Consider the following 25,526-nt stretch of genomic DNA (forward strand, 5'->3'; position numbering starts at 1 on the left):
TACAAATTATTAAACTTTAAAAAAGTAACAGTACAACATTTTAAAACTCTGTGTGGTACAATACTGAGAGTATCCAAGGAAAGACAAACTTGGACAAACATCAGACTTTATGAAGAAAATACGGCTGTAGCCCACTGGATGGCAGAGGAGTTTTCTGTTTTGCCTGAGTCAGAGGTTGTCCCTGGTTGCTGGTCAAGTGCGTGGTTTGTAGGCAAGTTGCAATGGGTGCTGGGATGCATGGGCATGCAGAATGAGGAAGGGTGCAGATGTCATCCATTGGGGGAACAGATGAGCCACAGTCAGTGGCCAGGTACACGGACGTGTAAAGGGAATGGGTGTGCCTGTGGGTAGAAGACCTAGAATGTGCAAAGTCCACATCCAGAGGTCCATGGGAATGTGATCAACAGGCTAGAGCTGCAGGATCATCAAGGGACTGTGCATTCTGGATGTTTGGCTAGTGCAGAGTAGGACCAGATGTCCTCACTTCCACACTGCTGACCAATCATGCAGCTGCTACAGACATCAGGAGATCCTTCCCTCCTGCAATCTCCCTGCAACACCCTCTGCTGAGAAAGTTTAACATTGTGTTTACTGCAAAGGAGAAATGCTCAAAGAAATTTCTTTCATTATTATAGAGTGTGTATCAAAGGGTGAATTTGGAACTTAAAGGCAATAACTTGCCCCTAGACTGAACTGCAATCATTGCCACTTCCAAAGTCCCAGCTACTGGTCTGTAAAAGTTGGGTTACATAGGAAGACATACAGAATGAGGGTCAGTAAGCCAAGGATTGTAAAACATGGAATAATCAGCACAGAAACACAAAGGAAGGCCTCATAGTGAGAGGAGAGCTGGCTTTCCCACAGTCCATTTACAGTAATTGCTCATGCAAGGAGCTATACTACAGCAGCCACCTGGTGATAGGTCAAGCCCATTGCCTTCCATCTCTGGCAGCAACTTTCTAAAGCAAAACCTCACAATCTTCCACCAGGACTTGCTTTCTCCAAACAACCTACCCTTCTCCACCATGAGCTCTACTCACAACCCATTAGGGAAAAACATCATATTAAGGATTGCTGAATGCCTAGTGACAAAATTGTTATCACAAGCATCTGAATATAGAGAAAGGAAAATAATTTTGGAAAAGCATTTCCTACATTATGCATATCCCCACTTGGATTAAACAGTCCAAACAACCCTTGAAACAACACTGAGAAGTGAAGTGTAGAGTGGTGGAGGGGACCACTCCCAGTACTACTCTGTGCTGTAAAACTTGGGTATCAAGTCAGGGGTCATCTGTAATGATCTTTTACAATATGATTTTTTTCTCCAAACTGTATGTGGAAATTTTTACATCACTTTTAATGGTGATATTTTGTTTCATTACATGTAAGTACCATAATTTATTCAATCTCTTACATATCTTCAGGTTGTTTACAACTTTTATTATTGTAAATATTCTTGGAATATATTCCCTTCTGAAACCATCTTTCCCCACTTGTGCAATTATACTGTAAAGATAAATTCTGAGAAGTGGAATTATTAATTCAAAGATAATGCACTTTATACGCTTTGATACATATAGACAAATTTCTCTCCAGAAATGTTGCACCTGTATTTTTTCCCACCAACCACTGGTTTTTCCATTCCCTTACTGACACTGGGTTTTATTAATGTTTCACTGTTGCTCACCTGGATCGGTAAGAAAGCAACATTTTAGGGATGGTTTTATTTGATTTTGAATGGCTGTTCCATATATAAACCATAACTTGTAGGAAATTATAATGTAAGAAAAATTAGGAAGAAAAGATGATCTAAATGAAGAAGCCTATTGGTCAACTAAGATACCAACAAAAGACATTATTTGTGAAGATGAAAAAAGATATTGTGAATATATCTCCTCCTCCCAAAACCATCTATAATCCCAAATTAAATCACAATTATGGAAGGAACTTGACAAAACGAGCACCTTCTAAAACCCCATTTTTATAGGGGTGCCTGGCTGGTTCAGTTGGTTGGGCGACTGCCTTCGGCTCAGGTCATGATCCTGGAGTCCCAGGATCGAGTCCCGCATTGCGCTCCCTGCTTAGTGTGGAGTCTGCTTCTCCATCTGACCCTCCCCCCTCTCATGTGTTCTCTCTATCTCTCATGCTCTCCCTCTCAAATAAAATCTTTTAAAAAATAAAACCCCATGTTTATTAAACAAGATTGTTGAGAAGTGGTGGTGCCAGCTTCTGACAATGAACACTCATGGTCTTCTGTCAGTTGTTAGCCACTTCATTAAATATTAGTTTTACTTAATTCACTTTATTAAGACTATCTGCAGGACATCTAGTCTAGTTAATTTCTTATTGACAAACTTTTCCCATTATTACACCTTACAGAGTTTATCTATTGCATGGGATTTATGTCTACAGATTGCACTTTTGCTACAGTTTTACCACCTGTGCATTATCTGGAACATTTCTTTTTTATGCACAGACCAACGAATGAAGATTCTCACTGAAGAAGTCCTAGCCACACCTTTTTAGATAGCTTCACTGCCACATATAGCCTTAACGACTGAAAAGTTTTGAACTCAATTATAAAGTTGCTTTCTTATGTGAACTCCAGTGACTGTGAAATATGTTGCTGTTAAATCCCTCTATCATAGTTGGCATAGCCTGGGCAATACTAGCAACAAATAAACTGCCAAAATATCAGTAGTATAACACAATAAATATTTATTTCTTACTCAAGAAAAACAAAGTCCCACACAGGTCAGATAGCCACCTTTTATCAGTCCAGCCTCCAAGGTCACCATGACAGGAAAGACGGCCAGAGGACATCACAAGATGTTTCTAAGGGCCAGGCCTGGAAGTAGCTTATATTACTTTTGCTCATACTCTGTTGCTTGGCACTCTATCACATGGACCAGCTCTTAACTGCAAGGGTTTCTGGGAAATGGGAGTCTCTATGTGACCCAAGAAATAGAACCACCAAGATAAACACACAGCCATGCCCATAAAATATCACTTTTATAGAGCTTCTCCCTGTGTAGAAAATCTAATGGATTTGAAAACCCGAGAATGGACTAACATTCTTACCACACTAATAACATGGGTTTCATTTCTGAGCACTCTTTTGAATATCTTTCTAGTGGGTACTCTCTTTAAAAAATCTACAGATTTTGGCAAGGATCCATGGCGGCTTTGGTTGCTGTTTGTGGTGATCTAGGGAGGAAAAAGTTAACGCATTTCGTAAAGGCTGCTCTCTGCCTCACGGATCCTGGGACTCACGCGGTGCTGTGGAGGAGTTGTTCACAATATAAGCACGTAGCCGGCAATGAGGACCTGCCCGTTCCAATGGAAAATCCTTATAAGGAACCTCTTAAAAAAAAAAATGTATCTTGTGTGGAAAACGTGTAGATTATAAGAATGTACAGCTTTTGTCCCAGTTTATTTCTCCATTTACTGGATGCATTTATGGAAGGCACATAACAGGTCTTTGTGGGAAGAAACAGAAAGAAATCACAAAAGCAATTAAGAGAGCTCAAATAATGGGGTTTATGCCAGTTACATACAAGGATCCTGCATATCTCAAAGACCCTAAAGTTTGTAACATCAAGTATCGGGAATAAATTGTAGGAGTCTTCACATCCATCAATAAACATATTTTACAATAAAAAAAATCTACAGATTTTGGCTGGCCTGAAGTCTTCACTTGTACCCATCTCAATTATAATTTCCTTCCTGGGCATATCCGTTCACGGAAATTTGATCTCCAATTATTGTCATTGCCACAAACCGTCCATCTGTCAATTATCACTACTTTGCCACTGCAGCATATGACAGTTGATGGGAGTTTTGCAGAAGTTCTTGAGATCCACAGTAGGTCCCTGGAATGCTCTTAAGAACCCTTGCTTCAGAGCTGCAGGGTGACATGATGGGTGGCAGCAGCCTTGTCCTTTGCTGCCCCAGCCCTCCCAATGACTGAGTAAGCCTCTATCACCTGGAATACATAGACTTGCTTGCTTTCCTGATTGGCCCCTTTGAGAATTACATTGAGTACGTTTCTGTCCTCTTGTGTAGTCTTTGATGAGTAAGAAGGTCTGAGCTATAACTAAAGCCATTGCCATGCTCACAACATGTATATTGCACCTCATCTGCATGTGTTCTCTGGTGAGCAAGAAGATATGAGTTACGACTGAAGCCCTTCCCACATTCTTTACACTTATAGGGCTTCTCTCCTGTGTGGACTCTGAGATGCACATGAAGATCTGAATTCCGACTGAAGCCCTTACCACACTCATCACATTTATACGGTTTCTCTCTGGTGTGGTCTCTTTGATGTAAGTGAAAATATGAACTATAACTGAAGCCTTTACCGCACACTTCACATTTGTAAGGCTTTTCTCCCATGTGAACCCTCTGATGAGTGTGAAGAACTGAACTGTATGCAAAAGCCTTTCTGCACACGTTGCATCTATAGGGCTTCTCCCCTGTGTGGACTCTCTGGTGAATGTGGAGGTGTGTGCTTTGGCTGAAACCTTTTCCACACTCACCGCACCTGTAAGGCTTCTCCCCTGTGTGCAGCCTCCGGTGGACTTGAAGAACAGAGTTTGAACTGAAGCATTTGCCACACTCACTGCATTTGTAGGGCTTCTCTCCAGTGTGGACTCTCTGGTGGACAAGAAGATTGGAGCTCTGATCAAAGCCCTTCCCACACTCCTCACATTTATAGGGCTTTTTCCCTGTGTGGACTCCCTGATGAATACAAAGAAGTGACCTAAATCCGAACCCCTTCCCACACACATCACATCTATAGGGCATCTCCCCTGTGTGGACCCGGTGATGGTTGTGAAGAGAGGAGTTACGCCTGAAGACCTTGCCACATTCGAGACATTTATAGGGTTTGTCTCCCAAGGGGAACTTTTGATATCTCGGAAGGTCTGGGCTCTGCTTGCAGCCCTCTGCCCACTCTTGATATTCATAAGCTTTGTCATCTGAATGAGTTTTATAATGAACAATAAGATCTGAGCTCTGACTAAAGTCCTTTCCACACTGGTCACATCTACAAGACTTTTCTATGTGAGCGCTGTGATGAACAGGAGGGTCTGCACCATCTATGAAGCCCACATCATAGTTATTACATTTGACAGGTTGTGGCACCACAAGGACCATGTTATGTTGTTTGGCTGTTGATTTCATAGCCAAGTGTTTCCCATAGTCAGTGTAGCTACAAGGTTCCTCTTCTTTACATTCTTGGGAATCACCATGATCATACGATGTCTGACTGATGCTGTCATCACACTGAGCACATCCATACAGTTTCTCTTCCACATGCATTCTCTCATATTGTCCTTGAGAATTCTGGGGCTCAGTCATCATGTTGGCTCCCTTCCAAGATTCTGGGGTAAAGACTCGTGTCAGGCCTTTCCCTTCTGTGCCATCTTGATTTTCTAAATTAATGGCATTTATTACATAGTTTTCATTTTCAGAAATCTGAAGAGACACTCCTGCCCACTCTTCACAGAGAGAAACATCTCCTTCTAAATATTGGGGATAATTTCCTTGAAGATTCATGACATACTCCTGACTCACAGTTAATTCACTGATCCTTTGTTTCCAAATCTGCCAGCAGTAGAGCACCTCTTGAGAGGGATAACTCAACCCTTTCCCCTGAAGATGTGAAATGTTGTTTTTAATCCTGTCTCCTATGAGGAGAAAGAGAATTTGGCTAAGAGAACAAGTAAGTCATCCCTCCAGAGGTATTGAGAAATGAAGTAGGATGCGGTGGGAAGCTGTCACTGGTTCCTATTGATATGGAAACAATCAGAAGCACAGATCAGAAGCACAGTACTTCTAATCTATGAGCTGACAATTAAAAATCAGATGTTGCAGAGAAATCAAAAGAAATCCTGGGAACAATTTATAAAGAAAGAAATTCACCTCCCTCCTATAAGAGCAGCTGATAAAACACCTTTAATCATTTTGCTACAAAAGGAATGGAGACGGGGTGCTTGGCTGGCTCAGTCGGTTAAGGATCCAACTCTTGATTTCAGCTCAGGTCATGATCTCAGGGGCGTGAGATCGACCTCACGGGGGGCTCCATGCTGAGTATGGAACCTGCTTGGGATTCTCCCTCTTGTTCTCCCTCTGCCCCTCCTCCCACTCGCACACTTTCTCTCAAAGCAAAAAAAAAAAACAACAAAAAACGTATGGGGAAGACTCCCATAAGATTTATGGTGTCTGTGTGTGTACAACACAATAATTGGAATGCTGGACATGGTGACAGCACAAAGGATCACAAAGACCTTCCAAGATACCATATAGTGTTGCAGAAACAAGCAACAGATCTTGTCTCTTGCTAATGTCCCTTCCTTCACATGACTGTCACACGAGGTAGGATTATCATGTATGTTTCTCTACAGCCTGCCCAACTGTACGTGGTCAACTTAAAACAGCAATGGGGACTGATAGAGGGATGATATTGTGAAATATGGTCCTGAGGTTGGTGGGGGAGGTACATGTACACCTTTGAGGCAGGCTTAAAGAGACATCCTTTCCTCTGACGTTCTCTGGATTCCACGAAGAGATAAAGTCCACCAAGGTCCTATAATCCATCCAGTGACTTTTTTCTTTTTTTTTTTTAATAAGTAATCTCTACTCCCAATGTGGGGCTTGAGCTCATGACCTTGAGATCAAGAGTCACATGCTCTAAGATCCTGTAATCCATTTCCCTAACATCTCCTCTTTAATTAATTGCAGAATTTCAAATAGCCATGACTATGAGAATGAGCAATGTGAATGACCTGGCCCCACAGAAGCAAGATTGTACCAAAGGGTCATAAAACATAAGGAGATGAGGTAGAAGAGGATGGTCAACACTTGGCACCCTAAAATGGGCTTCAGAATGCCATGAACACTATGGTCAAGACCATCTGGACACAGCTTCTGGTTCAAGGTAGTTTCTGAGTCATTTTATTGAGAGTGACGTTAGTGTGTGAGGTGGTGTCAGAGAAAGGGGGACTTGGAGCTACCCACAAGAGGCCTAAAGGAGCAGTTTTCCAGTTGTTTCGATTGTATCCCTAGTAAGAAAAGCATTTGCACTGTGACCCAGTATGCACAAATAGACACTGTTAAATAAAAGTTTTACAAGCTGATACTTACCTTACTAGGTGCAATGTACTCTGATAAATTCTTTTGTGTTCTGGTCCATTAATCTATCTTGCTTTTTAAAAACTGATTATGATAGAGTAACTTGATTTCAGAATGGAAATTCTGAAACTGACTCACGGACAGTGTTGAATCCTGCAGACTAGCCATATGTCTATAATCTATAGACATAGTGGTACTTAGTTTCACATGGTTATTAAAAGGTCTTGGGGTGCCTGGGTGGCTCAGTTGGCTAAGTGTCTGACTCTTGATTTCGGCTCAGGTCATGATCTCAGGGTTGTGAGATCGAGCTCCGCAATGGGCTCCACACTGAGCTATGGAGACTGCTTAAGTTTCTCTCCCTCTCTCTCTGCTCCCCCGCCCCCTCCACTCACATGTGCAAGCATGAACGCTTTCTCTCTCCCTAAAAAAAACAAACAAAAAAACAGAACACAGGGTGTACAGCCAGATAAGGATTCACATCATATTTCTTATAAGCTGTGTGACCACAGGCAAGTTACTTAACTATTCTGTGCCTCAGTTGTTTCCTTTGTAAAAGAAGGAATAGCGACTATCTCATAGACTAAACCAAGGTAATGCATATCTGTACGTGAGCCTCTGAGAAATTAAAACTATATATTTATCAGTAAGAAAGCAAATAAGCTGACACTTATACCACACTCACCGTACACCAGATCCTGGTTTAGTTCCTTTAACACTAGTTTGCCCAAAACACTGGTTTTTCTCCAGAAGCAACCAAGGGACCAAGGCCCGTGGTCGTGTGTGAACTTTATCAACCTCGCTTTGGGAAACATGAGAGCAGATGACAGCCTAAAATGAGAGGAGGCCAGGGTGGTCTCACTAACTGTATTGGAGGTCCATGGGCCAGGGGGTGTAAGATGTGAGGGGTGTCCTCACCAACACTTCACAGGAGGCCACTCACTTATGTCAATCTGTTAAAACTCACTAACTTCAGGGGTCTCCTTGGCATGTGTGTGTCTCAGGTATTCTCACCGGTGGCCAAAGTTTCTCTTTGTGCTCCAACTGGAATATTCTATCTGGCTTGAAACTGATTATTCGAGGAAACAGGACAGAGGCTTGTTGTCCTCACCCACTGAAACAAGGTTCCTGAAGTTCTCCAGCATCACGTCCTGGTACAGGTTTATCTGGGCCTTGTCCAATAGAGCCAGCTCTTCCTCCGTGAAGACCACCGCCACGTCCTTGAAGGTCACAGCTTCCTGAAACATCAAGCACACGCCACGTGGATCATCCACAGATGACTACTGGCAGAAGAGCACAGCTGGAAGCTTTGCGGGTCATTAGGTTGCTGTCTTTCTGCTCCAAGCCCTCCAGTTTAAACCACACTTTGTAACGCTGGAATCATGGCTCTGCAAATCACACTTTGAATCTGAGAACTGGCTCTGTGCGAGGCTCTGCCACTAGGGGGCACAAGAAGGATTCTGCAAGGTTGGGGGAGAAAGAAAGGACTTACTTGTTCCTGGCCTGTCTGCCTCCTGTTCTGGTATCACCTCTGCAATGCTATGTTCCGCTGGTAGCAGCAGCAGTCCCTTTCCCTAGCGATATCTGAAGTCTGGGTCCCTGACCCCTAGGCTTCTTGACTGAGCTCAGAGACACCAGCCGGCCAGCACCCCCACCCCTTCACAGTTCTGCATTTCAGCTCCACGAGGCCCCTCTTCTAAGTTTCCAAGTTCCCATAATTTAATCTGTCTCTTTGGTTCCCTCAACCAGGTTGTTAGTTACTTCCCATAGTTGGTACTTCCATGATACTGTAGAGTTCTCTCTTTACCCCTCAGTTACCTGGCTCACAACTCTAAACCTAGTCAACAATTCTGTTGAATTCTTCCTGTTCAAACAGCCAGCGTCCTTTTTGTGTCCTGAACAGACCCTTACTAGTGCAAAAGAAATGAGAAACATAGAAGAAATTCAAAGTTTTGGGTAGGCCAAGTTTCTCTTCTTTTGTCCGCATTGCCTGGGTCCCCATTAACTGTCCACAGTTGCACAATGTTGCAGTAAACATCCATGAACATCTGTCTTTGAGTACTTATAAGACCATTTCCATAGAATTCCTAGACCAGAGACTACTGAATTAGTTGGGTATGCATATTTTACATTTTGACTGATATTGTCCAAATTATCCTCCAAAAAGGCTGTGCTGATACACCGCCTAATAGTGTCTGGGTGTTCATTCTCTATCATACATCAAGACTTGAGATTTTATTTTCTCTGTCATGGCAGATTAATCTATTTCTATTGGACTAAGCAGACAAGGCAACTAAAAGCATCGGCTGCCAGATTAAAAAAAAAAAGTAAAAAGGAAATTATTGGAACATGTGGGAGCATTTGGGTATCAATTAAGTATTTTAAAAAAAAAACAGTAGAATCGGTAGTGGAATTACTGGCTCATATGGTAATTCTATTTTTAATTTTTTGAGGAACCTCCATACTGTTTTCCATAGTGGCTGCACCAATTTTCACTCCCACCACCAGTGCACAAGGGTTCTTTTTTTCTCCGCATCCTGGCCAACACTTGTTATTTCTTGTGTTTTTTTATTTTAGCCATTCTGACAGGTATAAGATGATATCTCATTATGTTTTTTTTCTAGTTTTATTTTTATTTTTAAAAAGATTTTATTTATTTATTAGAGAGAGAATGAGAGACAGAGAGCACGAGAGGGAAGAGGGTCAGAGGGAGAAGCAGACTCCCTGCTGAGCAGGGAGCCCGACGTGGGACTCAATCCCAGGACTCTAGGATCATGACCTGAGCCGAAGGCAGTCACTTAACCAACTGAGCCACCCAGGCGCCCCTCATTGTGGTTTTTTTTTTTTTTTTAAGATTTTATTTATTTACTTGGGAGAGAGAGAGAATGAGAGAGACAGCACAAGTCAGGGAAAGGGCAGAAGGGCAGAGGGGCAGGAGAAGCAGACTCCCTTCTGAGCAAGGAGCCCGACCCAGGGCTCCATTCCAGGATCCTAGGATCATGACCTGAGTTGAAGGCAGACGCTTAACCAACTGAGCCACCCATGCACTTCATCGTTGTGGTTTTGATTTGCATTTTCCTGATGACAAGTGATGTTGAGCATCTTTTCATGTGTTTGTTGGCCATCTGTATGTCTTCTTTGGAAAAATGTCTATTCGTGTACTCTGTTCATTTTTAAATTGGATTATTTGGTATTTTTTGGTGTTGAGTTGTGTAAGTTCTTTATACATTTTGGATATTAACCCCTTATCAGAGATAGCATTTGCAAATATCTTCTCCCATCCAGTAAATTGTCTTTGTTTTGTTGCTGCTTTCCTTCTCGGTGCAAAAGCTTTCTATTTTGGTGTAGTCCCAAGAGTTTAATGTTGCTTTTGTTTTCCTTCCCAGAGGAGACATATCCAGAAAAATGTTTCTACCACTAATGTCAAAGAAATAACTGCCTATGTTTTCTTCTAGGAATTTAATGGGTTTCAGGTCTGACATTTAGCTCTTTAATCCATTTTGAGTTTATTTTTATGCATGGTATTTACCCAAAGGAAATGAAAACACTAATTCAGAAAGATATATGCACCCCTATGTTCACTGCAACATTGTTTACAATAGCCAAGATATGGAAGCAACACAAGTGCCCATCGATATAGACGAATGGATAAAGAAGATGTGGTATACATATACAATGGAATATTAGTCATAAAAAGGAATGAAATCCTGCCATCTGCAACCACATGGATGGACCTAGAGGGTATAATATTAACTAAGTCACTCAGAGACAGACAAATACCATATTGTTTTCACTCACATGTGGAATTTAAAAAAAAACAACAAATGATTAAAGGAAAAAAAAAAGAGACAAACGAGATTCTTAAATACAGAGAACAAACTGGTGGTTGCCAGAGGGGAGGTGGGTGGGGATGTGAGGAAAACAGATAGAGGGGATTAAGAGTACACTTATCATGATGAGCACCAAGAAAAGTATGGAATTGTTGAATCATTACATTGTACACCTGAAACGAATGTAACACTGTATGTTAATTTTACTCGAATAAAAATATAAGTTTCTTGAGTGATGACAGTAATGTGGAAATGTAGGAAAACACCCTTATTCTTAGCAGGTACATACTGAAGTATTTAGGGATGAATAATGATGACTGTGATTTATTCTCAACTGGGTCAGCAAAATGAAATATAGATATTATGTGTGTGTACGTGTATTATGTATATGTGTGTAATTGTTAACAACTTGTGAATCTAGGTGAAGATTAAACATTATACTGCTCTTTCCATTTTTCCATAAATTAAAAAAAATTCAAAATAAAAAATTGAGGGGAGGGTGCCTGGGTGGCTCTGTTGGTTAAGTGACTGCCTTCGGCTCAGGTCATGATCCCAGGGTCCCAGGATCGAGTCCCACATCAGACTCCTTGCTCAGTGGGGAGTCTGCTTCTCACCCTGCCTGCTGCTCCTCCTGCTTGTGTTCTGTCTCTCTGACAAATAAATAAATAAAATCTTTAAAGAAAAATTGAGGGGAAAAGTAATCTAGTATTAATAGCCATCCTCTGACCAAAAAATAAATTTTTAAATAAAATACTATCACTGCACTTATCACCCTGCCCAGTTACACAGTCATACCTATGTCCTCTCAATAGCCTCTGTACCTCAAAAATGCTGCCAACCAAAGTTGTGAGTAGTTACAATATATTTCACAAAGAATTTATTACTAGCTATTATTCAATCACCCAAACCTGACAATTATTAAAAACAAAAACTAGTGGGGGCATTATGAACTGCAAGTTTGTGTCCCCCCAAAGTTCATATGTTGAAATCTTAACCCTCAAGGTGATAGTATTAAAAGGTGGGGCCTTGGGGCACCTGTGTGGCTCAGTTGGTTAAGCGACTGCCTTTGGCTCAGGTCATGATCCTGGAGTCCCGGGATCGAGTCCCACATCGGGCTCCCTGCTCAGCAGGGAGTCTGCTCCTCCCTCTGACCCTCTTCCCTCTCATGTTCTCTCTCTCTCAAAAAAAAAAAAAAAAGGTGGGGCCTTTAGGAGGTAATTAGGTCATGAGAGTAGAGCCTCAGGAATGGGATTAGGGCCCTCATAAAAGATTTCCCAGAGAGCTCACCCCTTCTGCCATGTGAGGACACAGCAAGAAGATGACCACCTATAAATCAGAAAGCGGGCTCTCACCAAACACCAAATCTGCCAGATCCTTGATCTTGGACTTCCTAATCTCCAGAGCTGTGAAAATAAGTTTCAGTTGTTCCTAAACCACCCAGTATATCTTAGAGGCACTGCTTTCCTCAGTGGGAGGTAACAAAATGGAGTTGGAGCGAGTGACCCAGGAAGTACAGATACCCGACAGCCGATGTGGGGCACACACTAGGGAGAAGGGGTTCAGAATGCAGGCTCACCCAGCCTAAGCCCCTTCTCCCTTCTTGGCCTCAACTGTCTGGGAAAACAAAACACCCATTTCCCACCACCCTTTGCAGCTGGGCAGATCGCTTGCTGGGATCCTATGCAGAAACTGCCATATGATGCAGGTACAAGGACAGTCCAAAAATATTAATAAACCAAATTTATAAACTAATATAGATATAATCAAAGATTTTAAAATCTGTTTCTCAGCACATAGCACCATCTATGAAGTCCTCTTGTAAAATCTGGAACCTAAATTTATTCAAGCACTCAGTGCTCCCACTTATAGGAAACACTGTAGCCAGAGGAACCCACTGAACGACCCCAAAAAGAGGCATTTTTGAGATAACAAGGGAAAACTGATTATTGCCAGGGTATTAGATGATACCAAAGAATTACTGATAATCTCAGCCTTTTTTTTTTATTTTCCATAGAAATACATACTGAAATATACAGAAGTGTATGGTAAATTAGATTGCCAATTAGCAAAATTCCCTCATGCTCCCCAGTTCCACTCAAGAACCACCGTGTATTTCTTTGCCCCTGGACTTTGGATTTGGCCATGTGACTTGTTCCAGTTCTAAGCCTGGGCCTTAAGAGGTCCTGCATGTTTCTGCTCGTTTCCGTGCTCTGCCAGCACCCAACACGTCCGTGCTAACCAATACAAAACTGCTACCAAATAAGTATCTCTGGCACTGACTTTGGGACCAAGAGGCAACAGTTGGGGAAACTGTTATCAGAGGATGGAAAAATGGTAGCCTGGGTGATAAAGTGTGAAACATTTGGTAAAACAATTGCTGGCAGTAAGGTAGAAGATGGAAAATGTACCTAATGGGACTCAGTGTGGACTCAGGCAAGATGGTTTCCAGGCAGAGGAAATGAGTGGGAGCTCGTTTATTTTAAAGCTATTCCAAGTAATGAGCTCAAAACAAAACCGATATAAAATGAAATAATATTCTATCTGGGATCTTCTTTTAAAATGCTTTGGGACATCTGATTCTTGGTTTCAGCTCAGGTCATAATCTGCGGGTCATGAGATCAAGCCCCGCATCCAACTCCATGCTCAGCGTGGAATCTGCCTCTCCCTCTTTCCCTCCCTCTCTCAAATAAATAAATAATTCTTAAAATAAAATAAAATAAAATCCTTTGGGAAAGAAAAAAGGAAAGTGAAAAAGAGATAGATTAAGCAGATGTGGCAAAATATTGAACCTGCACTATGGGTACTACACACAGAGATTCATAGTACTATTTTCTCTTTTTGTGTATTTTCATAATTAAAACATTTTTCATGATTTAGAAAAAATCCTTACTCTACCCTCTGATGGCCTTTTTGATGCATCAGCTTGAGCTAGACTACAGTCCCATTATGGAAGCAAACATTAATCTAGGTGTTGCTGTGAAGATATTTTGTAGATGTGATTAAAGTCCATAATCAGATGACTTGGAGGGAGACTATTTTAAATAATGTGGGTGGGCCTGATCCAATCAGTCGAAGGGCCTCAAGACCAAAACTGAGGCTTCCCTAAGAGAAGAAATTATACTTGTAGACAGTAGCATCAGTCTGTGTCTAAGAGTTCCAGCCTGCCCTAGGACTTCCGATTTGCCCAGCCCCCACTGTCTCATAAAATAAACCTCTTACAAATCTCAATATATAGCTCATACTGTTCCTGCTTCACTGGCTGAACCCTGATGGGTACATCCGCACTCAAATCTTGCTACTTACATGTACTGGACCCAGCGCTACTCCAAGTGTGGTCATGTATATACCGACCATGCCCTCAGATGCTGTGGCAATACTACATTTCTATAAGAGTTTCTGAATGCAGGGTGCCTGAGTGGCTCAGTTGGTTAAGCGACCAACTCTTGATTTCGGCTCAGGTCATGATCTCAGGGTTGTGGGATCCAGCCCCACGTCAGGCTCCATGCTCAGCGGGGAGTCTGCTTCTCTCTCTCTCCCTCTCCTTTTGCCCCTCCCCCCACCCACACCCACTTTCTCTCTAAAATAAATAATCTTTTCGAAAAAGAGTTTCTGAACTCTTACTCTTGATTGCTATATTGATCTCTCAGTGACAAGCAGCTCATGGACTGGCACTTGTGCGCAAACCTCATGTGGAGTAGCACCGAACTAGACATCTGGACATCTCGGAGCCTTATTCATTTCTGCAAAGGGAGTGACACCACCAATCTCACGTTACGAGCAAGGCAAAGTGCCTAACACAGAGCCATCCCTCAAAAATGGGTGACCTCCCTTCAGAGAATAGAGGTGTCTAGCTCCTCAGAAAGGACATGGCCTTTAAGAGGGAGAAAGGAAACCTTAACTTACCTGGAATTTAATCATACTGTCTTCCTCTTGGAAGGAGCAGGAGCCTGAGAAAGTAGAACTGCAAAGAAAGAATCCATGAGAGCATGGGTTTGACAAGCTGTGAGTGAATCCTGGTTTCTCCTTATCTGTACAATTTTCTCACACATTCTTCTCTCCCGAGATATCTTTACCTCTCTTCTTATTCCCAACAGACTCCATCCCATCTCCTCAAGCCTTGTCCCCTGCCCCCATCCCACCCGGATTCCTGTATAACTCCTGTATCACTCCCCAAGCTTTTGGGTCCAAACTGCCACACTTTTTCTTTTTCTCAGACTTGTGAATGTATTGGCATCGCCTATATCCTAGTTACTCTGGAAAAGAGGCTCCAGAGTTTTTTTTTTTTTAATTTAATTTTTTAAAGATTTTATTTTTATTTATTTGACAGAGAGTGCGAGAGAGGGAACACAAGCAGGCGGAGTGGGAGAGGGAGAAGCAGGCCTCCTGCTGAGCAGAGAGCCTGATGTGCCACTTGATCCCGCACAGACACTTAACGACTGAGCCACCCAGGAGCCCCTGATTTTTATTTTAATTCCAGTTAGTTAATATACTGTGTTATATTAGTTTCATGTACACAATATAGTGATTCAACACTTCTATACATCACCCTGTGCTCATCAGGACAAGTGCACCCCTTAATCCGACTTGGACAGGGATCTCAGGATGATGGGGGGCCCTCCCTCTGAGTCCACTTTTGCATGTGAGACTTGCTCGTGAAGAACTTTCAGTTAGCTCAGATCTTAACTCTCGGCTTCCAAAATGATCTCTCTCCAGCCCTTGTTCTATCCTCTGGGGCCCCATGACTCTTGCAAATATTTGATGATATACCTATGACATGAAAGGCACATGCTCTCTGCTCTGGAAAAGCTCACAGGCTCCTGAACTAGAAACTCTCTAGGACCGCAGGTGGACCAAAGCCATGGGAACTTAGGACTCCACATCCACTCAACTCTCTTCTCCATCCTGCCTGTTATCAGGGAATCCCCTTGCCCTCTAGCTTCCGATTGAGTTCAGCCAAGAGAGAAAGTCACCAGGAGAAGGGACGGAAGTGAAGTCGGAGTATTTATTCCCCTAGCTCTTTCCCTGGGAGTTGCTTTGGACTGGCTCTGTTTCATGTCCCTTGACCGAAGGTCACAGTGCCTGTTGGTGGCCCTTGTCTCAAATCTTTCCCCTGATCTGCAAACTGCTTCCTCCCTTAGCCCTTCCATCCTAGGCGGAGTAAGTTACCCTGCTATGACCAGATCTGGGAAATTGCAGTATCCTTTCTTGATGACCACACCCTGCCTGCATTTTTGGAAACTGTCCCTTTATTTTAAGCTCTCCTCAATTATGATTTTGACTCTGGTGTTTATTTCCTGTCTGATAAACTCTGCCTCTGACCTTTCAGAAGAAATTTAGTGTATAAAATTTCTGCTTTAGGACTGTGGGAACCTCAAAGATTAAAAGATAAAAACCAAAAACCAGGTCTCTGTTCTCCCCGATAATGCTCTCTTAAAACTACCTGTGGTGAAGGACCAGTTTCATATTCTTTTCCCCATTATTTTCGATCTATCACCGACTAATATTTTGGTAAAATACAGTTTAGAAGAAATTTCTAGAGAAAGGAAATAGAGAGGCATACAAATTACAGGCCCATTTAAAAATTATCAGATTAATCAATTATCACACAATTACTGAAACTGCTATACCAATTTTTAAATGTTTCCACTCAATTTCTGAAATTATCTGGTCATAGAGCAGGTAGCTCTCCATCCGGCACCCGTTTGCTGGCCACCCCTTGAGTGGCATGTTCTAGCAGCTTACAGGGTGACAGAATTGGGTTAATAGAATATGAAATGACTCCTGGCAAACCCTCACTCTTTCCCCTCCCCTTCCCTGCCTTTAGCAGAAAGCCTTAATCACCCTTATTCTGGGCTCCAACAAAGATTTGCTAAACCTCTTAGTACGGGGCCAATCACATAGTTTTATAATCGTTAAAACCTACTGAGGAACATTTCTCCCTAACCTTGTCCAAAAAAAAACAATAAATCCCAAAGATATAACCAAGCCTTCATCCTTTATCTGCTGTACCCGGTAAAGATCCTGCCGTTTATCAAGCACTCAGTGTTTGAGATTAACAAACACATAAATAGAATCAGCTCTGATACACTAGATGCTCTTGCAAAGAGACAAGCACATCAGGCTCTCTGCTTCCAGAAATCTGTTCTCTCCTAACAGCCAACAATGGGTCAGCTTGATTTACGTGCACACACGTACACACACGCACCCACACACATGTGGGAGGGAGTTTGGCTTCCCAGATTTCTGGTTTCAAGCCCTCCCTGCCTTTATAAAGTTGGGGCCCTGGCAGGAACCAGACGGCACATTCAAATTTGAGGCGGAAAGTTAATAAATAGACTACTTACAGGGGTGTAGGCTGGGCGTAAGGAAGCCATGGGGGAGAAGGCACTAGGCTGGGGAGTGACAGGCAGGTGCCATTACTACATCTGAGCCTGAAGGGGTAATAGGAAGGCGATTCCTGGGCCTGGAACAGAGTGTGCAAAAGGTCCCTGATGGGAACTGTAACTCTTTGTTGAGAAGTGTGGCCAGCCTACAGAGAATTGGGGGGACCACATACTCCAACTCACTCTTTTCTCTCCCTGTCTCTCCAAACTCTCCTGTTGTGACTTCCCACTGGCCGAGGACAACCAGGCCAGAGGGCAGTGGCGGGGTCTCAGGGCAGATGGCAGGGTGGAAAGGTGAAGTGGATCTGGAGGTGGGGAACTGAGAGAATGTGGCACATTATGCGCCAAGACCCTTGTTTTTCCCCCACCTGCCCAAGCGCACAGAGCTCTCTCCCACAAATGCTCCTCTCGCTCACTTGATCCAATCATCACCCTGATCTGAGTCACTGCAGCAGGACAGAGACCAGGTGCCCACAGCAACCTCTTGAGGGGAAGAGGACCCAAGGGGAAAGCAGCAGTTGAATCTGGAACTGCAACTGCCCACAAACACAATCGGAAATATAAGCCCCAGGTTCTCCCCAAAATCCTGCTTCCAGATTCCTAGCTCTTTTTCTCAGTATTTCTAGAGGATTCAGGACTGAGGAGAGAGACTAGCCTGAACTCTTCTGGATGTACCTAGCAATCATCTGGGGAAAAGGATAAAGACCATTTCTTCCATGTGTGTGAGAGTAAATGTCATGTGATGATGACGAAGGTGTATATCTGTGATCTGTGAGCATCTGAGCCAAAGTACTCTATGAGATCTAACTTCAGCCCTAAGGGCCATGGCAGGACTGCAGGGAGGGACGTCTCTAGTCCATGCCAATTTGCCTTTGGACTGAGTAGAAAAATGCATCCCTTCCTCAGGATGCTTTTCTCCCACCTGTTGGAGAATTATTATAATATACTGCTTCTGTTAGAACAAAGAAACAAAGCACTTTTACAGCTACTAACTGAAAAACTGTGTGTGTTCTATGAGAATGGCACAGTTTCAGTGTGGTCTCCTTGTGCAGAACCCAACTTACACAAATGTGCACAGCAGTCATACCCTCAGAAAGCCCGTCCAAAAACCTAAGACTAGGGGTGCCTGGGTGGCTCAGTTGAGCGTCCAACTCTTGGTTTCAGCTCAGGTTATGATCTCATGGGTCGTGGGATCGAGCCCCATGTGAGGCTCCTCACTGACTGGGGAGTCTGCTTGAAGATTCTCTCCTTCTTGCCCCTTCCCCCCCACAGAAATAAATCTTTAAAAAAATCTAAGGGGCATCTGGGTGGCGCAGTCAGTTAAATATCCAACTCTTGGTTTCAGCTCAGGGTCCTGGGATCAAGCCCCACATGGGGCTCCACACTCAGAGGGGAGTCCACTTGGGACTCTCTCTCTCCCTCTGCCCCTCCCCACCCCCACATGCTCTCTCAAATAAATAAATCTTTAAAAAATAAACAAAACCTAAGACTAGTGAGATGTGGCTGGGTGAACATGACAAAGCCTATCACTGGCTAGTCCAAGTGACTACGAAGTATAGGACTACAGAAGGGCTTTTCTAATGACCTTCCCAAATCCCCTGCCCATGGGAATCATTCTTCTTCTGTCAGACCACAGGATCTTATACCAACATCCACTATAACTTTCCACATTGTACGGAAAGTTTTCTGGTTGCTTTTTGCTTTCGCTCCTGTAGCGTGTGCTCTTGATGAATGGAAATTATACTATTCATATACATGTGGAAAGTTTAGCATGCAATAGGTGCCAAATGAATGAATGAAGTCTGGGCCTTTGCCAGACTTAATTCTCTGACTGAAAACATCAGATCATGAGATCAAAAGTGCAAGGAAAACTGACCATACATGACCCACACATTCCGTTCTGACTCTGAGAAAAGGCAGCAGAGCCTAGCTGTTAAAAAAAGGCTGTGGGGGGGGGGCGGAATCCCTGGGTGGCTCAGTCAGTTGGTAGCGTCTGCCTTTGGCTCAGGTTACGATCGCAGGGTCCTGGAATGGAGCCCCGCACTGGGCTCCCTCCCCTCTGCCCCTCTCCCCCTCTTGTGTGCTTTCTCTCTCTCTTTCTTTTTCACTCTCTATCTCAAATAAATAAATAAAATCTTTTAAAAAAGTAGACTCTGAAACCAAACCACCTGGACCTGAGGCCTGGCTTCATCATCTGTGTGCCCTTGGGCAAACTATCTCCTGGTGCCTCAGTTCCTTCCTGTATACAAGACAGGATGTTGAGAGAATCTATTTCTCAGTGTCATGTGGGAACTCGGTAAGTCATTACATGGGAAGTGCTCGGAGCAGTGCCTAGCGTACAACGACCAGTCAAAACGTGTTGGCTCTCGTGTACTGGGCTGCCTGCTAAGTGTTCCATATGTCAAAGTAAAATTCAGTCCCTGATCTCAAGGTGGGCAAACTTAGGGGGCAGAGAGGCGAGCAAATAAATTCACTGGAACGTGAGAAGGACTGCAACAGACATTCCACAAAACCGAACAAAGACCCAGGAAATAGGAACGCAGCACACCCCGGGAGGGGCCCAGGCTCTCAGGCAAGGCTTTTGAGAGATGATAATTGAGCTGTAGCTGAGGCCTGAAGAAACAGCAGGCACTTGCCAAACTGACAAAGGAAAAGGCTAATGAGCAACGGTGGCCGTGCGGGTGAAAAAACATGCATGTGGAGTGCTGGGGTCCCATCAAAGGCCAGGACACAGACTTGCAGGGCAGGTTGGCTGAGATAACGCTGGGAACATCACCAGGGGCCAAATCCTGGAGAATCTCGAAGAGTCTGAACGCTGTGTTGCTATTATTATCATCCTTCAAGTCTGGGTTTGGGAGTTACTTCCTCAGGAAGCCCTCCTTGATAACCCCCACTACAGGAGGTACTGTCTGCCTCTGTTCAAGCTGTTCTAACAGACTACCACAGACTGGGTGGCTTATAAACAACAGAAATTTACTTCTTACGGTTCTGGAGGCTGGAAGCCCAAAATGAGGGCGCCAGCACCATGAGGTGAGGGCCATCTTCTGGATCACAGACTTCTTGTTGTATCCTCATGTGACGAAATGGGCAGGGGAGCTCTCTAGAGCCCCTTTTATAAAGGCATTGATCTCATTCATGAGGGCTCTGCCCTCATGCCATGATCACCTTCCAAAGCCCTACCTCTTAATACCATCCTGTTGGGCCTTAGAGTTTCAAGCATATGAATTTCAGGGGATACAAACATTCAGACCATGGCAGATACCTACTGTGGCTGGCATTTCTCCTGTCATAGCACTATACTGTGGCTGCTTAATTATCTTCCACCTCTGGCTACAAGCTGAGAGAGAACAAGAATGGCATTTCCTCGTTCAACACATATTTATTAAGTGCCTACTGCCTGCGAGGCAGTGATCTGGACACTGAAGATATAGCAATGGTAAGGGCCATGGAGAAAAAAAAATGGGGCAGGGGGATAGGGAGTGAAATGGGGTGTTCAGGAGAAGACTCACTGGGGTGATCTGTAGGCAAAGACCTAACGAAGAAAGGGAGTGAACAATACAAGCATCTGTACAAAGAGCATTCTAGACAGAGGTAACAGCAAGCATCAGCACCCGGAGGCGGCAATATGCATGGTATGTGGCTGAAGTGGAGTGAGCGAGGGAATAAGCAATCAGAGATGAAATAAAAGTAAATGCGAGCCAGATGGTATGCGGTCTTCTAGGCCATTTTAAGGACTTTGGCTATTACTCTCATTAGATGGGAACAATGGGAGGATTTTGAACAGAGGAGTGACACGATCTCATTTAGGCATCAACAGGATTCCTCTGACTGCTGTTAAGAATGGACTAACGGTGGCAAGAGAGGGGGAGCAGGAAGACCAGGTAGGAGGTTATCACGATAATCCCAGCAAGGGATGATGGTGTCTTGGGTCAGGGGAGCAGAGGTGGAGGTAGTGAGACGTTGCTGGGGTCTGCGTTCATATTGAAGATACAGTCAATGGGATCTGCTGATCACTTGCATCTGGGGTGGAAAGCGTGGAGTGGAGGCTTTGGCCTCACTGACTGGAAGGATGGAGTTGCCATTTACAGAAATGGGGAAGGTTTTGTAGGGGCCAATTCTGTGGAGGATCAGGAGCTCAGTTTTGGAAATCTTAGGTTTGAAGTGTTGAAAAACACAAATGATATATTTGCAGAGATAGAAGATAAAATTATCCCATTCGCAAGAGACAAAAGACGTAAAACACCTATGAATCAATTTCATTACAAAAGGAAGAAAACCTCAGAGTTTTATTGAAACACCTGAAGCTCTGACCACACCCCTGAGCTCACAGTGATTCCCAGGGCCCAGGGGTCTAGTCTGAGGGGGAATTTGCAACATCTGGCCCCCACATATGATATGCAACTAAGAGTAAATTCAACCTCTCTATGCTTCCTCAGGACACTTCCTAGCTAGTTAACTGGAAAACTGTTTCAAAAATACTTTATCATAAAAATTTCGAAGCCATGCAGAGGTAGACAGAATGGTCTAATGAACCCCCAGGTGCCAATCATGCAGTTTAAGCAATTATCAACACATGGTCACTCTTGTTTCAACTATATCTCTACCCCGCCCCACATCCTTGCATATTATTTGGAAGTATATCCCTGACACCATATTCATCATATAGCTTAATCCAGAAATACTTCATTATGTCACTCTAAAAGGTATGAAATAGTTTTAAAAGTGCTAATATTACACCTAAAATAATTAACATAAATTCTCTAATTTTATCAAATGTACAGTCAGTGCTCAAATTTCTAATTTGTTGACTGCAGTCAAACAATCTGACATTTGCTCTGTGTCTTATAAGCCTCAAAGTTTGCATTCCCTGCCTCCCAGCATTGCAAGGTGAGGATGGGGTTAATAACTTGGGGCAGTTCTCTTGAAACTGTATTCAGATTTCTAACTAGAGAGAGGAGAAAAGTCAAGATGTAAGCAGAAAGAGTTAGGGGTCCCCCGAGAAAGATGAGACATAGCTTCTTGACATAAGAAAAGTTACATTCTAGGTCCCAGTCATCTTGAGATCTAAGCCTGACTGGCACTATTTGTCCAAAGAACTTTCTTCCTCAAAGAACTTCCTGGGATACGTTGAAATTGCAGAATAGACCTCAGTAGTTAATAATTTTAACGGAACAAAAGAATGTAAGAATAAACAGCCACTATCAGGCCAGGAGATAGCCTGATCGTATCACGGACAATCAATCAATGGTAAAACTCGCAGGGCTGATTCAAACGCGAAGAGTGACCGGAAGCACATTCTTGAGTTCTCTTTTCAGGATCTAAACCCCTTTGCGCACCCAGATACCAGACCAACTGGAGCCACAGAATTGATGAAGCTGACCCTTGCCGGCCCTCATGACTTCCATCAGACCTGGGCTCTGTCACCTTAAGATGACTTTTGCCCCCCAATTCCAGGCTGAATTCCCCATTGCACAGACCCCTTCATGAATATGTATGCACCGTTACCGTAAAATGTGCCCAGTTTTGTTATTCCAGGAGACACTGCTTTGGAAAATATCCCCCAGTGTTCCCCTCTATTTGTTGCAAGTAAAATTCTTCCTTTTCCTACTTTTGGGCTTGGTTATATCTTTTGGCTCAATACCCACCAAAAGTGAACCCAGTTTTGGGGAACAAAGATGCCCCCCCCGCCCGGAGTCAGAACTGCCAAATCCCAAACACAGCGTTCAGAATCCAAGACTCCAAGAATCTAGGGCTGCTGAGTCCGAATTGCCCGCCCTGCCGAGGCCAGGAATGTACAGCCCAAGCAGTCCCCCATACTCGGGAGATGAACCGCTTGAGCCAATCCCTCTCTGCAGTCAGGGACGCTTGGCCCAAACCCTTACTCCCCCAAACTTGAGCCAACCCGCCCCGGCCCAGAGATGCACATTCCAAGGCTGACACCAACCCCAACGCGGGGATGCACAGCCCCTATCCCGAAACCTTGCAGCGGCGCTACCGGAGTCAGTCCCCCCAAACCGAGCTCAAGCTCTCCCACCTCTTCCCAGGGAATGCTGGGCGAGCCCCTCAACACTCCGCCCCGCCGAGGAGGCTCTTCCATTGGCCACCAGTCCCCGCTTCCAACTCCTCCCACCCATCGACAGGGCCGGGTCACAGCTACACACACCCTCCACCCCCATCGCCCCCTTCGCGGGTGCGGTCCGGGCCGGACTCACCTTAGCGCCGCAGACAATATCGCCCACAGTGAGCGCCTGTGCCCAAAGCGCATGCGCAAGAAGCCTGTGGACTACAACCCCCAGAAGGCCCTGCGCCGCGCCGCCGCAGCGCCGGGAGGCTCCCTGGGGATCAGTGGCCCCGCTGGGACCACCTGCACTCTTACCATTTATTTAAAACAATAAAATAATAATGGTGATAAAATAACAGTGAAATGTTAACAATAATTAAGACAAATCACTCTCCACCCGTGATATGAAGGATGGCCAAGATTCAATATCCCACCACCTGGAAATGAGCACTTGTTCCCATTTTAGTGAAAACCCTTACAGGTTCTTATTCTGCGGACACACCCTTTAATTTTTCTAAAAGACTCATTTAAATACCCTTTTCACGGTTTGTTTTTATTGAAGGGGACTCTGGAAAATCTTCCACACTTGAGAGTTCCGAGTCTTTTCATGTTTCCGCTTCTCTGGAGAAGCAGAGAGGATTATTAACACCCAGTGCCTTCTGTTCTGAATCAGGGAATAGCACGAATCGGGAGTGGGGGGTGGGGAGCGAGTCTTATAAGAGACCTATTTCCACAAATCACGGAGACATGGAAAGGTTTCAGATTCTCTTTGAGAAATCTCCCCTGGTGGCACTTACAAAATTTTTGCATTTTAAGATCACTTTTTTTTTTTTTAAGATTTTATTTATTTATTTGAGAGAGAGAGAGAGAGAGAGAGAGAGCACATGAAAGGGGGAGGGTCAGAGGGAGAAGCAGACTCCCTGCCGAGCAGGGAGCCCGACGCGGGACTCGATTCCGGAACTCCAGGATCATGACCTGAGCCGAAGGCAGTCGCTCAACCAACTGAGCCACCCAGGCGCCCCATTAAAGGAAGTATCTGTTTTGTGCCCTCACGAGGTAAGAAAACTGGGTAAGGATTTCACCAGAAACCCACAGTTCTGGCCTGGAAGAAAAGCACCCCAAAACGGGTGAGAACATACTCTTTTTGCCAGCTCTAGTCCTGGACTAGACAGATAATTGAAGACCCCCATCTCCAAGCAGTGGGCAGGATATCCAGCTATATAGCTTGGCATTGCAACTCATGGCACATGCGGGAACAGCGAAATTCTCTTGGCCTCGCTCTGTCTTTTGATATCTTGACGTTAGTTTCATTGTGATTTTAAAAAAATCTAGTAAGATCTGCCACAGAGGCGGGAGTGACCCTTAAATGTGGGAGATCCTAAAACTACTGGATGGAGGAAGAGGTTTCCTTTAACATGCCTCAGTAATATCTGTGATAAATACGTCAATTCTCCACATCTGAGTTCATTTATTCCCTTTTAGTTTCTCCTTTTTGACCTCATTTTCTACTACTTTCTCGCTTGCCCATTCTGGTCCAACCACCTTAACAGTTGTATCCCCAGTGCTGAGACACATAGTGCCTGACACATAGTATCTACTGATTAACCAAATGTCAGTCAGAAGTAAAAATTCAAGGGGTTGAATATGATCTGCATGTACTCCTGATGGCCAAATTACAGAATACAGTGTTACACTGTGACCCTGGGGTCCAAGGCAATGACAGGCTTAGGTGTTTCCAGTGCTCTGAGGGACACATCTGGATGCAGGAGATCTCCCAAGTGAGAATAAACCAAATTTAATTTCTGACCTACCATCATACCACCTCATCCTAGTGGGCTAGTAGACTATCTCACTTAGTTGGCGTACTTCATTCTCCATCTCATGATGGAGTAACACTGGGTTGGGTTTTATACCTGAGATATTTATATTCAGGCTGAGGACTGTTCTGAGGAACAGTTACAACTTGTCTGGACCCACAAAATCTACTTGGAAATAGGTATCTTGGGACGCCTGGGTGGCTCAGTTGGTTAAGTGCCCACTTTCGGCTCTGGTCATGATCTCAGGGTCCTGGGATCGAGCCCCACGTTGGGCTTCCTGCTCAGCAGAGAGCCTGCTTCT

At 44.0% G+C, this 25,526-nt stretch overlaps 2 protein-coding genes across 2 annotated transcripts; one reads left to right on the forward strand and one right to left on the reverse strand.

The window, feature by feature from the left end:
* Window positions 1-2,286: 2,286 nt before the first annotated feature.
* Window positions 2,287-4,009, forward strand: LOC113935697 (28S ribosomal protein S18c, mitochondrial-like). Its single transcript, XM_035725034.1, is given in 2 exon segments — window positions 2,287-3,369; window positions 3,372-4,009. Coding segments are annotated over 2 exon segments (435 nt in total). The 5' UTR covers window positions 2,287-3,180; the 3' UTR covers window positions 3,618-4,009.
* Window positions 4,010-4,026: 17 nt separating this feature from the next.
* On the reverse strand, window positions 4,027-23,592 carry ZNF285 (zinc finger protein 285). The gene is made up of 4 exons (XM_027618047.2): window positions 23,560-23,592; window positions 14,868-14,925; window positions 8,246-8,372; window positions 4,027-5,693 (listed from the first exon to the last, which is right to left on the reverse strand). Exons 2-4 carry the CDS (start codon window positions 14,880-14,882, stop codon window positions 4,036-4,038), a joined length of 1,800 nt encoding a protein of 599 aa, XP_027473848.2. The 5' UTR covers window positions 14,883-14,925; window positions 23,560-23,592; the 3' UTR covers window positions 4,027-4,035.
* Window positions 23,593-25,526: the final 1,934 nt, after the last annotated feature.

Source organism: Zalophus californianus, chromosome 17 (genome assembly GCF_009762305.2).
Source record: "Zalophus californianus isolate mZalCal1 chromosome 17, mZalCal1.pri.v2, whole genome shotgun sequence".
Taxonomy (NCBI): domain Eukaryota; kingdom Metazoa; phylum Chordata; class Mammalia; order Carnivora; family Otariidae; genus Zalophus; species Zalophus californianus.